The sequence below is a fragment of the Mobula birostris genome, chromosome 25, assembly GCF_030028105.1.
Source record: "Mobula birostris isolate sMobBir1 chromosome 25, sMobBir1.hap1, whole genome shotgun sequence".
Lineage (NCBI taxonomy): Eukaryota > Metazoa > Chordata > Chondrichthyes > Myliobatiformes > Myliobatidae > Mobula > Mobula birostris.
Window position 1 is genome coordinate 15135635 of NC_092394.1, and position 13666 is coordinate 15149300.

At 40.0% G+C, this 13666-nt stretch overlaps 1 protein-coding gene across 1 annotated transcript in view; it reads right to left on the minus strand.

Moving 5' to 3' along the window:
* Window positions 1-5244: 5244 nt before the first annotated feature.
* Window positions 5245-13666, minus strand: part of LOC140187607 (LHFPL tetraspan subfamily member 7 protein) — a 364864-nt gene continuing 356442 nt past the window's right edge. Inside the window, exon 3 of the mRNA XM_072243104.1 lies at window positions 5245-7040. Within this exon, the coding sequence (XP_072099205.1) occupies window positions 6814-7040 (227 nt within the window). The 3' untranslated portion in view covers window positions 5245-6813. The remainder of the gene's footprint in view (window positions 7041-13666) is intronic.

Below are 13666 nucleotides of genomic sequence, written 5' to 3' on the forward strand. Positions count from 1 at the left end.
AGCTAAGAATCAAACTGTCGATCTTTTCACTTTACGTAACTTCCTCAGCTGCTCTCAAACAACTTTAAACAGAAGTTCATAATCCTATAATCTATTAATACATTATAGGAAATTTTCAAGGATGCAGTACACTAGGATCAAATAGCATTTTATCTCTGGCCAACTTACATTATTATAGCAACTATTTATGTAGCATACAACTTCCTATATGACATCTGGTATCAAGCATTGGTACTTATTTGTTGATGCATCAACCCTAAATCCTTGAATAGCTCAAATGCTATCAACAGTATTATGCATAAATCACACATCAAACCAATGAGTTGGTTAACATCTGATTAAAGAAGAACCTTATTAGTATTCTAATTGAATGTGAGTGCTGGGAGGTAGCTTAGATTTAGAGTGAGATACATTAAATTTTATTACATTTAAAAATAAATGCTGAAAATATTAAGACATGTATACAACTTATCACAATCAGGTATCACACTTATGTAATGAGTCACTTAAGAATGTAACTTCATGCTTAATGTAATGTTATTTTTCAACATTTTAACATTAAATTCACTGAGAAATTAAATTAAAAGTGATGGATCATCTCCAGGTAAATGATAGCACATCACACTATTCTTTAGAGTGCCACTGAAACCACAAGAAATATCCAGCATCACAAAAAAGTTATTTGCCAGCAGGAAGGTGTTCTTTTCCTCAGCTAACAGCCTAGCATCCAATTATATTTTGACAACTTCCACCCCTTCCCTCACACCTCACCTTGTTATCCCTAGTTGGTGGTTATTTCAGATATTATTCATCTCTTGAGCACGTTTTCGATTTGCAAATATAGGGTTTTATATTTTACCAGCTTAACTGAATTTGAAGTAAAATTTTGAGATCGCTTTATCCAAGTATATTTTGTTTATAAAAAATGAGCTACTGTCATTATATTTTAACCCCTTTATGCTTAGAATCATTCCAATAACACTATACCTAATGTATGCAGGGTAATTTTGTAACCAATATTGAGAGGGATTCAGAAGTAGTCATTCAAAATTATTTCGCTAAGAAGGGTTAGTGGCTTTCCCAAAGGGAAGAAAGCAAAACAGCTAAGAACTTACTTCACCTTAGTCAAGTAAAAAGGTACAACAGTGGCTAAATAATTAATCTTACTGCCTTCCAGCATAGCTAATATACTCCATTTTAAGGGGTTAGTCTATGAACTGTTAAGGGAAGCCAGTAGTCCTTACTTAAACTTGTTTTCAAATGGTCGTTACTTAGAGCAGTTTGTAACTAGAAGATAAGGCAAATTTGCACATGATTCATTGTGGCAACAATTCTTTTTAGCTTTACTGAACTGTTGGCTTTCTTTAATGGATAATTCTTCTCAAGACTGAAAACTTCCTAGGGGCCTGATGAAAAAGATACATATTTGAGTGTGCAACAATTTACGTATTCAGGTGAAATGCCTTCAATTATAGTGGTAAATTGTTTTAGATAGATTTACACATGTAGGATTTTTATCCATATTTTGATATTTGCAAGGTTTGTATGGTGAAATGATATCCACATCTGATTTTGCCCACGACACTAAATAACAGACAAATATTACTTTTACACAGCTAATAATTGACTTATTGTTGTTCAAACTATCATTGAGTTGGCCTTTTAATAAAGTTTTTGATTTTATTTTGCCTTAAATTGATAATTTGGTTAACTCTTTAAAAATTCATATTGATTGCAGGGTAATTATCTGCAATCCACTGCCCCCCCCACCACCCCCCTAAAATGTTTTGGAAGCACAAACACTGGTATTTAATCACCACTCTATTTTTCACCTACAGAATTTTCTGTTGAAAAAAAGAAACAGCCACTTTTCACAACATTTAGAAATCAGTTCACACACAAAAAACCATAATTCCAAACATAAAATGCATTCATTTGTACAGAATAAACAAAAGTTTCTATTGTATGACCTGTTAAGTCAAAAACCTGGTTACCTTGTTCATTGACTGTTCTGGCTGTTAGTTAATAAAAGGCACACATTGGCTTGGTCAGAATATGGAACATGTATGGTAAGACAAAGAAGTGAAGTCTGTTATTTCTTCCATATTGAGTACATCAATTGAAATTGATAATATAGGTGATCCTGAAGGAGTAACACACACAAAATGCTGGAGGAACTCAGCAAGTCAGGCAACATCTATGAAGAGTCAATGTTTCAGGCTGAGACCCTTCATCAGGTGCTCCTGAAGATTTGGATAACATTCTTGTGACAGTAAGAAACTTGTTATATTTGCTTTCCATTCACATAATATATAATACATTTAACTGTGAAAGAAAATGTTGGACTCCTTCCTTGGATCTAAAAAGAATTACAATATGGCAATTGGATCCACTCCCCTGTGCTTATGTCCTTGAAACAAACCCAGGTCGTTCTCATAACAATGAACACACAATTTCATCAGCTTCTGTTGAACCATCTGGCCAGAGATGAACATGTCACACAGTTGGTCGGAGAGGAGAGGGTGAGGGTAGTGAAGACCTAGTGCTGTATGATTATTCCAGTGAGATGAATGTGCTGATCACTGTGGGAATCCCTGCAGGGTTTTCTGCCCCACTGCTGTGGTTAAAGAGGTGTACGTGTTAGAATCGGAGATAATGTGTATGACAGTACAAGGGCAAATCGGTCCAGTGCCTGACTACAATGAATTGAGAAAGCAGGCTAACTCTGTGAAGCCATACATTCTGAGTGGCACAATTAGTCCTGATGAAGGATCTCAGCCTGAAATATCAATTGCGTATTTCCCCTCCATAGATGCTGCCTGATCTGCTGAGTTCCTCCAATATTTTGTGTGTATTGCAGCTAGGAGAGTTGCTACCTCAAAGTCCCAGAGACCCTGGCTCAGTCCTGACCTCAAGAGTTGTCTATGTGGAGCTTTCATGTTATCACGTTTGTGTGGATTTTATCTGAGTGCTCCCATTTCCTCCCAAATGCGCATGGATGACAGAAAAATGGAGGGTTATGTAGGAAGGAAGTGTTAGATTGATCTTAGAGTAGGTTAAAAGGTCAGCACACATTATGGGCCAAAGGGCCTGTACTGTGCTGTATTGTTCTGTGTTCAAACCCAAAGAGGTAAAGGTTGGAGGCTAACTGACTGCTGTAAGTTACCCATAGTGTGTCAGTGGGTGGAAGGATTCAGAGGGTAGAAATTGATGAGAATGTGGGGGGAATTTTTTAAAAAAGTAAATTAATTGATGGCCAGTATGGACTCGGAGGCCAGTATGAACACAGTGGGTTGAAGGATGGACTCTGGTCAGTCGGGACTCAGTGGATCAAATGAAGGACTTACTGTTGAAGGATGGACTCAGTGGGCCAGTATGGACAGTGGGTCAAAGGATGGATGCTGTGGTCAATACAGACTCAGCGGGTCGAAGGATGGACTCGGTGTCAGTATGGTCTCAGTGGTCAGGGCGGACTTAGTGGGCCAAAGGTTAGTATGGATGGAGTAGGTCGGAGGATGGACTCAGTAGCTAGGGTGGACTCGGTAGTGCAAAGGTGGACTCTGGTCAGTATGGACCCAGTGGTCAGTATGGACTCAGTGCATTGAAGGATGGTCTCAGTGGGTTGAAGGGTGGACTCAGAGGTCAATATGGGCCCAGAGGTCAGTATGGACTCAGTACGTTGAAGGGTGAACTCAGTGTTCTGCATGGACGCATTGTTGAAGGGTGGGTCAAAGGACCTGTTTCTAGGTTGTCTTTCTTTATTCTAGAAACACAAGGAAAAGACGAAATGTTTTGTAAACCCCTGTATAAACAATGTTCTGGCAGTTTTACCACATGAAGTGGAAATCTTTCCCATGGCATCTAAACTGATCCTTTTATCGAGTGCAAAGTGGTACAATTAGTGACTTGGATAAAGAAATCAAATCATGATTTCTCCAAGTTTGAATTAGCACTATGTTTTGGGGCGCAACATGATAAAATTAAAAGTGTCAGTGATTGTAGGGCTCAGTTAGTTTATTGTAAAAATCAGAATGATCAATTAAGATTCAATTTGTATTTCTATTGATCCAAAGTGGTTTTGAAATTTGTAAGTGCAGGGGAGATATTATGGACGTAGTTGATCCCTATTGCCAACACAGTACTTAAATAGATGGTTAATACAATTTTAGTCATGCATTCTTTATGGATGTATATATGCCTGACAATTATACACCTTATGTCGGGAACTTGTATGCATGCTTACGATGGTGTCTTCATAGTTTTGAAATACAAAAGCTATTTTTGGCTTTCAATAATGTTGCTTTCTTACCAAACAACTGTGTTTGAATGCATTACCAGCAGTCAGATGGATTTCAATCAGTCTTTAAATCTTTTTCAACCCAAATCCAAATCAGAATGCAACATTTACCCATGATAGGGTCAAAGAGGACTCTGTGCCTTTCGATATTTTAATTGCAAATTAGTGAAACCATCCTAGTGTACTAAACATAGCAGCAATCCAGCAAGATGAATCACATTAAATAGGCTGTTTAGCATTATTTGTTAGAAAAACTGTCTAAATCATTTTCTGGTGTGAAAATTCTGATGCAATCAGGCAGTATTTGGAAGTAACAGTGAAGGTATTAATTGCTATTGGTTATGAGAATAGAACAGTTTTATGTGGCTGCTTTACTGATAAATTTGCAGCAGTTCTTCTGGTTCTGCCTTTTGTCATTATTAAAAGCTGTAGACTTTTGTTGATCATTTTCAAAAATTCAGTGTTGTGAGGTGGAAGATGGCAGCTCTAAATTTAAGATAGCAATTTATTTAGTATTCAAGTAGCCCATATTTAATGGGAAGTTTATTATCTGTTTTGAGATTAGACCAGCACCATGAGGTGTTGCTTTAAGAATAGATTATGAATGTCTTAAGCTTTTACGATTTTGATCAAACATCACATCTAAGAGATAATATTTTAAATGAGAAACAATAATTTTGATAAAATTATGTCAACAGAAATTAAGAAATAGGACTAGATCAGTTAGGCAATGAGGATGAGTTGGGCCGATGGGTCTGTTTCCATGGTAACACCAACAAAATGCTGGAGGAACTCAGCAGATCAGACAGCATTTATGGAAGGGAATAAACAGTTGATGTTTCAGCCCAGTCTTGATGAAGGGTGTCAGCCTGAAACATCAACTGTTTATTCATTTCCATGTATGCTGCCTGATCTGCTGAGCTCCTCCAGCATTTTGTGTGTGTTACTCTGGATCTCCAGCAACTGCAGAGTGTCTTGGGTTTATGATGAGCCTACTTCCACGCTGTATAGCTCAATGCTGCACCACAATACGTGATTGGCCTCTACAATAGACAACCCCGAAGGATAACATTCATACTCGACTCAAAGAAATCTGATAAATCTACAATCAGAAGTAATATGTGGAAATATAGAAGTTTAACTAATATGTGGAAATATAGAAGTTTAAGGTAATTTTATATAAGCAATGTCAATACATCAACTGAATATTTACAGAAAGTGTAAGAGCTTCCTAGATGGAGGGAAAATGAGATATCCTTGGCTAATTTCCATTTGGCATCTAGAGTCCCTGAACACCAGCTTGGAATTTATGAGATGGTTGGTCACAGCAGGTGGCATTGCAATGGTTATATGCAGTGAAAGGGTTAATAAGGAAGTAGTTACACATTATGGTAAGAGGGGATCACTATATTAAGTAATGACAGATAAAGATTATTTTGTATTAATGCAGATGTTTACTCTGAAATTTTCATTATGGCTATACTGCATATTCTGATGTATCTTCATACAGACAGTTGATATGTGGAGTTCTTTATTTAAAATGTAAATATAGTGGCTTGAGTGTATAGGACTGCATGAGTGTAAAATGTACTCAGAGATCTTAGCAGCGTGCAGGCCCTCATCACAGATGCCATCTTCCAATCTCAGTCAGAAGTATTTCTAAATGGAATTATTGGTCCACAGTTTAATTTTTATCTCCAATCTGACAGAGATTTTAGTGTGAGGTGTCTCACTAAAATTTTGTTCTTACATAATGTGGATTGACGAGATCTCTAGTTATTTGATAAGTGTCCCTTTAAAACTGGAGTTATCTGCAATCTCTCTGGCTTTATTCTGACTAAATATTAACTTGGTAATTTTGACCTCCCAGGGAAGGCATTTCCCGATAGTTCCATACTCTAGCTGAAAAACTTTTTAAAAAGTTTTTGACCTTTAGAGGCTCAGACAGAAAATATTCCGATTGAAAGAACCGTGCAATATCACGATTGTTATCGATTTTCTAATCTGTTCCGTTTTTTATACCTGTACTGATCAGCATGAGCCTCTGTTGTGCAGAACACACCATGTGGTTATTCTGTTACTGCATATCTCCTCTAATCTCATTCTTCTTACTTTGTTCACAATAACTGGAATTTCTCAACCAATTGAACCCTCTTTTATCTGACCATTATCCTGGAAACTACTGTCAATCCGTGTGAGAACTACAAATGAACTGAAATTGACAGGAAAATTGTTTAAAGTCTAGTTATAAGCGTGTAACAGTAACTCACAGGACACAAGACTTCCTCGTAACTGATTTCCTGACAGCGTTTTTCATAAATTGCTAATTTTGGCAGCTTGCTGTGTATTTTGAGGAAATCAGGAAGACATTTCACATAATGCACTTGGGTCACAAATCGAATTTAGCTGTTTCATAGCTTAAAGAAGTGCTTTCATTATCTTCTGTTCATTTCTGGAAGTGTAAAAACAGGATATTTCATAACCATGGTACAATTGTCCCTTTTTAGTAACAAATACTATAAAATTGCAGGTATTGGAGTTGGTAAAGTGGATTCTTTTGGTGCGTATTTGGAGAAGAAAGGCAGAAAGACAGCGAGCATGACTCCAACGATCCCCAGCATGTAACCCCATCCAATCTGACAGTCTGCCGCGTGGTAGATGCTCGAATCCCCACAATATTTCTGCACGATGGCGGAGTTCAGTCCAAAAGGATAGACAAGAAGCCCAGACGCCATGATGAACACTGCAAAGAAACGCAAGAATTAGTTAATTTGGCGACTTCAATGTTCTTGTGTTGTTCATGTCCTCAACTTGAGGTAAGAATTTCTTTAAACAATTCTGGACAGATCCAATAATCGTGATGCACAAAATTAACAGCAAGGAAGTTTCCTACATCAGGAATTTTTGGAAATTAGGTACATGAGTGAGATATTTTGCAAACCCTATTCGAAAGATGCAGGGTTCTATTAAGATCTTAATGGTTTAAGTTGCACCCAAAAAACATAATGATCTGCATTTGCTGAATGTTCAACACAAGAGGTTCTGCAGATGCTGGAAATCCAGAGGAATGCACTCAAAATGCTGGAGGAACTCACCAGGTCAGACAATGTCTATGGAAAGGAATAAACAGTTGACATTTCGGGCCGAGACCCTTCATCAGGACTGGAAAGGAAGGGGGAAGAAACTAGAATAAGAATGTGGGGGGAGGGGAAGGAGTACAAGCTAGAAGGTGATTGGTGAAGCCAGGTAGGTTTGGGAGGAAGGATGAAGTGAGAAGCTGGGAGGTGATAGGTGGAAAGGGTAAAGGGCTGAAGAAGAAGGATTCTGATAGGAGAGGAGAGTGGACCATGGGAGAAGGGGAAGGAGGAGGGACACCAGGGGGAGGTGATAGGCAGGTGAGGAGAAGGGAAGGGGTAAGAGGAGACCCAGAGTAGGGGAAGAGGGAGGGGGAGAAATTACTGGAGAAATCAATGGGCATGCCAAAGATTGGAAGCTACCCAGACAGAATATGTGGTATTTCATGTCATCATTTACCAAATATGCAGTGCATTGGGTTATAGTTGTATTAACTTTTGTTCCATATTTACATATTTTTGGGACAATGTTTTAACTTTGTGAAAATAGTTTTGCCCCCATCACCCAGGACATGCTGTCTTCTTATTACGACCATCAGGGAGGAGGTACAGGAGCCTGAAGACACACACTCAATGTTTTAGGAACAGTTTCTTCCCCTCCACCATCAGATTTCTGAATAGGCAATGAAACACACCATGAAAACTACCTCAATATTTTTGCTCTCTCTTTTTGCACTATTTACTTAATCTAATGTTTTATATATAAAATTGTAATTTATATTAACTTTGCATGTATTGCACTGTACTGCTGCTGCAAAGCAACAAATTTCATGACATATGCTAGTGATATTAAACCTGATCCTGATTCTAAAACTTCACTTAGCCATATCTTATTTATCCTTAGCCATAATCCTTGGGTCCTTACTCCTCAAGATCATCAAGCTGAAAGGTAGTTCCATGTGGAAGGGCCGCTGATCTTGTCTGGCTAAGTGGAGTTAACAATACACAGTACAACTTACTATTACCGTGAATGGCTGTGGAGACCATGTCATCTGGTATATTTAAAGTGGGGGTTCTTGATTAGTAAGGATGCCTAAGGTTTCAAGCAGAAGGCGAGAGAAAGGGGTTGAGAAGAAAAATAAATCAGCCATGATTGAATGGTGGAGCAGTTTCAATGGGCTGAATGGCCTAATTCTGTCCCTATGTCTTATATACTCAGTGGGAGAAAAGGTCTGTTCCCATGCAGTATGTCTCCATAATTCTATTAAGATGAATTCCTAGCATTTAGTCCATAGCCTGCAGGTTACAGGTCTTCAAACACTCACCTAGGTACTTAACAAAAATCGTGAGGGCTCTCTCCCACCACCCTTCTAGGAGGCAACTTTCAGAAACTATCACCTGTCAACTTCTCTCTGAATCTCCCAGTCACTGACCAGTGTGCAAGTGAAATAGACCCTTTCCATTCTCCATTTAGACCTCTGATAATGTCGGGGACACTTTTTAATATGGCAACGATTTTAAAATAAATGTGAAATCAATTGTAGTCCAGGTTTATCCATTTGTTACCATAAATATTGGAGTTATTAGTGCAATGTTATGTGTCAGCTCAGAACCAGAATTGGGTTTTATTATCACTGACATGTCGAGAAATTTGTTTTGTATCATAAATTACTATATATATATATATACACACAGATACACACAAACACTCATACACATATAACATATATACCTGTATGTGTATATGTGTCTCAGACTTTTCTACAGTATCATATATATAACATTCAGAAATCTGATGGCAAGAAGCTGTTCCAAAACATTTAGTGTGTGTCTTCGGGCTCCTGTCCCTCCTCCCTGATGATAGTAATGGGAAGAGGGCACGTTGTGGACGGGCAGTGACTGCACAAGGCTACCTTTGGAGTACTGCGTACAGTCTCGGCGGCCCTGCTTATGCGCAGGATGTCTTTAAATCGAAAGGGATGCAGTAAAGGTTCGAGGATGTTACTTGGACCGGAGGGTTTGAGTTATAAACAGTAGCCAGATACCTCCAAGAGGATCACAACCTCGTTGTGGTTTGGAGACTTGCATGCCTCAATGACCCAGAGAGCTATGTTGGCTGGAGTGAAGGCATTATGCTTTGACTCTGGGTAGGATTACCCATGCCGAACAAGTCAAAGGGTAGAGGCCAGACTAAGAGAGGTCCACCTGTCGTCCAATTCAGGGTTCAGAAGAATGAGAGGGGATCTTATAGAAACATACAAAATTTTGAAAGGGCTAGATAGGATGAGAGGGGATCTTATAGAAACATACAAAATTTTGAAAGGGATAGATAAGATAGAAATAATAAAGTTGTTTCCATTGGTAGGTGAGACTAGAACTAGGGGACATTGCCTCAGGATTCAGAGGAGAAGATTTAGGATGGAGATGAGGAAAAACTGTTTTTCCCAGAGAGTGGTGGATCTGTGGAATTCTCTGCCCAGGGAAGCAGTTGAGGCTTCTTCGCTAAATATATTTAAGAAACAGTTAGATAGGTTTTTACATAGTAACGGAATTAAGGGTTATGGGGAAAAGGCAGGTAGATGGAGCTGAGTTTACCGACAGATCAGCCATGATCTTTTTGAGTGGTGGGGCAGGCTTGCTGGGCCAGATGGCCTACTCCTGCTCCTATTTCTTATGTTCTTATGTTCAGCTCAAGGCTAACAACGCTGACTGGTCAAACAAAACTGTTACCGAAACAGCAATGAAGTATCCTTCTACATTTGTGTACGACGGTGCCCCTGAGTCACCGCCCAGGACTTGCACGGCTGACGGTAGTGAAAACCGAGAGCACGGTGAAGGAGGCCCCGAACACTGCCAAGTAGAGATGGAAGACCTACTGGTGTAATGGGCAGAAAGTTTGTAAGTAGACAGACTTGAAGCAGGTTTTCCTTGGAGGACAGGAAGCTAAGGGCTGAGTTAATGGAAAGTTTTTGGGTGGGGGGCACAGACAAGGAAAAGAGCCACAATCTTTTCCCCAGAGAGGGCGAGTTCAAAACTAGAGGAACTAAATTTAAAATAAGAGGGGAAAGATTTAAAATGGACCTGAGGAACAACTTTTTCCACACAGAGGGTGGTGAGTATATGGAACAAGAAGTGATAGAGGCTGGCACAGTTACACCATTTAAAAGACATTCAGCAGGATGGGTACATGGATCGGGGAGATTAAGAGGCAAATTGGACCAGCTCAGTTAAGGAGCTTGGTTGGCGTGGATGAGTTGGATAGAAAGGGCTGTTTCCATGCTCTATATCAGCGATCCCCAACCACTGGGCCACGGACTGGTACTGGGACGCAAAGCATGTGCTACCAGACCGTGGGGAAAGGATATGAGTCAGCTGCACCTTTCCTCATTCCCTGTCACACACTGTTGAACTTGAACATAGAGTTGCCAACTGTCCCGCATTTACCGGGACATCCCGTATATTGGGCTAAATTGGTTTGTCCCCTATTTCCCCCGCTAAGGTAGAGTGTTGCTATGAAACCTTTTGTGCCGAAATAGCGTGAAGCGAAGGAGCAATTACCATTAATTTATATGGGAAAAATTTTTGAGCGTTTGCAGACCCAAAAAATAATCTAACAAATCATACCACATAACACATAAAACTGAAAATAAATAACACTAACATATAGTAAAAGCAGGAATGATATGATAAATACACAGCCTATATAAAGTAGAAATAATGTATGTACAGTATAGTCGGGAAGATGAAGGCAAAACCGATTCGTGGGGGAAAAATCAGCACGTACGCGCATGCGCACACAGGTGCCCGCGCAAGACTTCATGGTCATGGTAGTCTTTCCTGGGATAAAGTGTCCCGGGATTTGACTGCTACTTTTGTCCCTTATTTGGGAGTGAGAAAGTTGGCAACCCTAACTGTAAGAGACATGTTGAGGTGAGTTTAACCCTATTTGAACACCCTCCCCCGGTTGGCCAGTCGCAAGAATATTGTCAATATTAAACCGGTCTGCAGTGCAAAAAAGGTTGGGGACCCCTGATCTATATCTCTATGATTCTGATAGCTCACTGTTGGAGTGTTGACAAAAGAAAGTAGCATCCATCATCAAGGACTCCGCTGTCCAGGCCATGGTCTCTTTTCACTGCTGCCATCAGGAAAGACGTCCAGGAGCCTGAGGTCTCACACCACCAGCTTCAATAACAGTTATTACCCTAGAACCATCAGGCTCCTGAGCCTCTTTCCTCTCACTTTCAAATCTCTTACTATCTCTTCTTTCAGTTAGTCCTGACGAAGGGTCTCGGCCCGAAACGTCGACTGTACCTCTTCCTAGAGATGCTGCCTGGGCAGCAACTTTGATGTGTGTTGCTTGAAACTCCAGCATCTGCAGATTTCCTTGTGTTAGGCTCCTGAGCCAGAATGGATAACTTCACTCACTTCAACTCTGAACTGATCCCACAACCTACAGACTCACTTTCAGGGACTCTATAATTCACGTTCTCAGTATTATTATTTGATTTTTTTTTGGTATTTGTGCATCTTGTCTCCTTCCGCACGTTGTTTGTCAGTCTTTGTGTGTAGTTTAATATCTTTTCTATTATATTTCTTTGGTCTACTATGAATACCTGCAAGAAAATGAATCTCAGGGTAGTCTATGGTGGCATATATGCACAATGGTAATAACCTTACTTCGAAGTTTGGACTTTGAACTGGGTGATATTGAATGCTCAACCATGCCTCCCCTGCCCCGTGGATTGAGAGGCTACCCAGGTTCAGTAACCATTATTGACAATAATAAACCACCAGGCACTGAAATAGTTACATTCCCGTTTCCCACACAAGTTGTCACAGATGCACTTAACCTTGTGTTTTTGTTTTGGATGCCTTTGTGTCAGAGGGGCCACGTAGACAGATGAACAATAAAAGCACTTCACTACCACTTATGATGATGGAGCTTAGCAATCTAGGAGTGTTTCAATCTGCAATTGCTCAGTTAGCTAAAAGCAGATCACAACCTTTGATTAAATAATTGTTCAGAGCCATCTAACTAGTCAGCAGAATCCACAAGTAAGCAATACGCTTAATAATCCTGAGAAAATAGTGCCTGTTTGGCAGAGAAAGACAGGAACTGTAAAAATGAGAAACTTTCAAACGTCTTTAGTTATTAGTTTTTCCTGAACTTACCGCTGGGAGCTAGGTGATTTCTGAATCGGGCATCAGCTTCCTTGTGGGAGTAAGGTATTTTTATTTGTTTCTGGGCAGAATTTTTCTATTGACTTAGAGATACAGCAATGAGCCCACACTGTCCAATGATGCCATGTGGCTAATTATCCTATGAACGTGTACGACTTTGGAATATGCGAGGAAACTGGAGCACCCAGCCAAAAGCTATGTGGTCATGGAGAACGTATAAACTCCTTATAGAGAGCGGCAGGACTGAACCAGGATCACTGGAACTGTACGGGCTAGAGTTGTAAGCTGTGGGCATGCTACTTTGGCACCAGAAGCATGGCAACACAGTGGCCTGCCCCAGCACATGCTTGGACTGTGTTGGTTGTTGACACAAACAACGCATTTCACTGTATGTTTCGGTGTTTTCAATGTGCATGTGACAAATTAATCTAAACCTTGGGCCTTGGGCCACCACCAGATAATAGATGATCCCACAACTGAAATGGTTGACGGCCAGGTTTTATGACGGTGGACTGGTCGTCAGTGGGTCTCAGTGAAGCAGAAGAAGTGAACCACCTCCCAAACCCCACTGGGTGTCCTACAACAGTTAACTTTAGAACCCACAATCTTGGAATGAAAGCAAGCCATCCCCAGGGATAGCCCAAGGACAAAATAACTTGTAAGCCTTCTCTAAAAGAAAAGAAATACTTCGAGCAGAAATTAATTAAACTTGAGTATCATCTGTTAATTGCCACAGAGGAAATATTACAAAACTCCAAATCAAATATAAGACCACTCAGCACTCAAACTCTCATTCAGAGTTAATGGATTGTTCTGTTGAACGGGAATTCCTGGTCCCAACATATCGATGTAGTTATAAAGAAGGCAAGACAGTGACTATACTTCATTAAGGGTTTGAAGAGATTTGGTACGTCAACAAAAGGACTCAAAAACTTCTATAGATGTACCGTGGAGAGCATTCTGACAGGCTGCATCACTGTCTGGTATGGAGGGGCTACTGCACAGGACTGAAAGAAGCTGCAGAGGGTCATGAATTTAGTCAGCTCCATCTTGGGTACTAGCCTACAAAGTACCCAGGACATCTTTAGGTAGCGGTGTTTCAGAAAGGCAG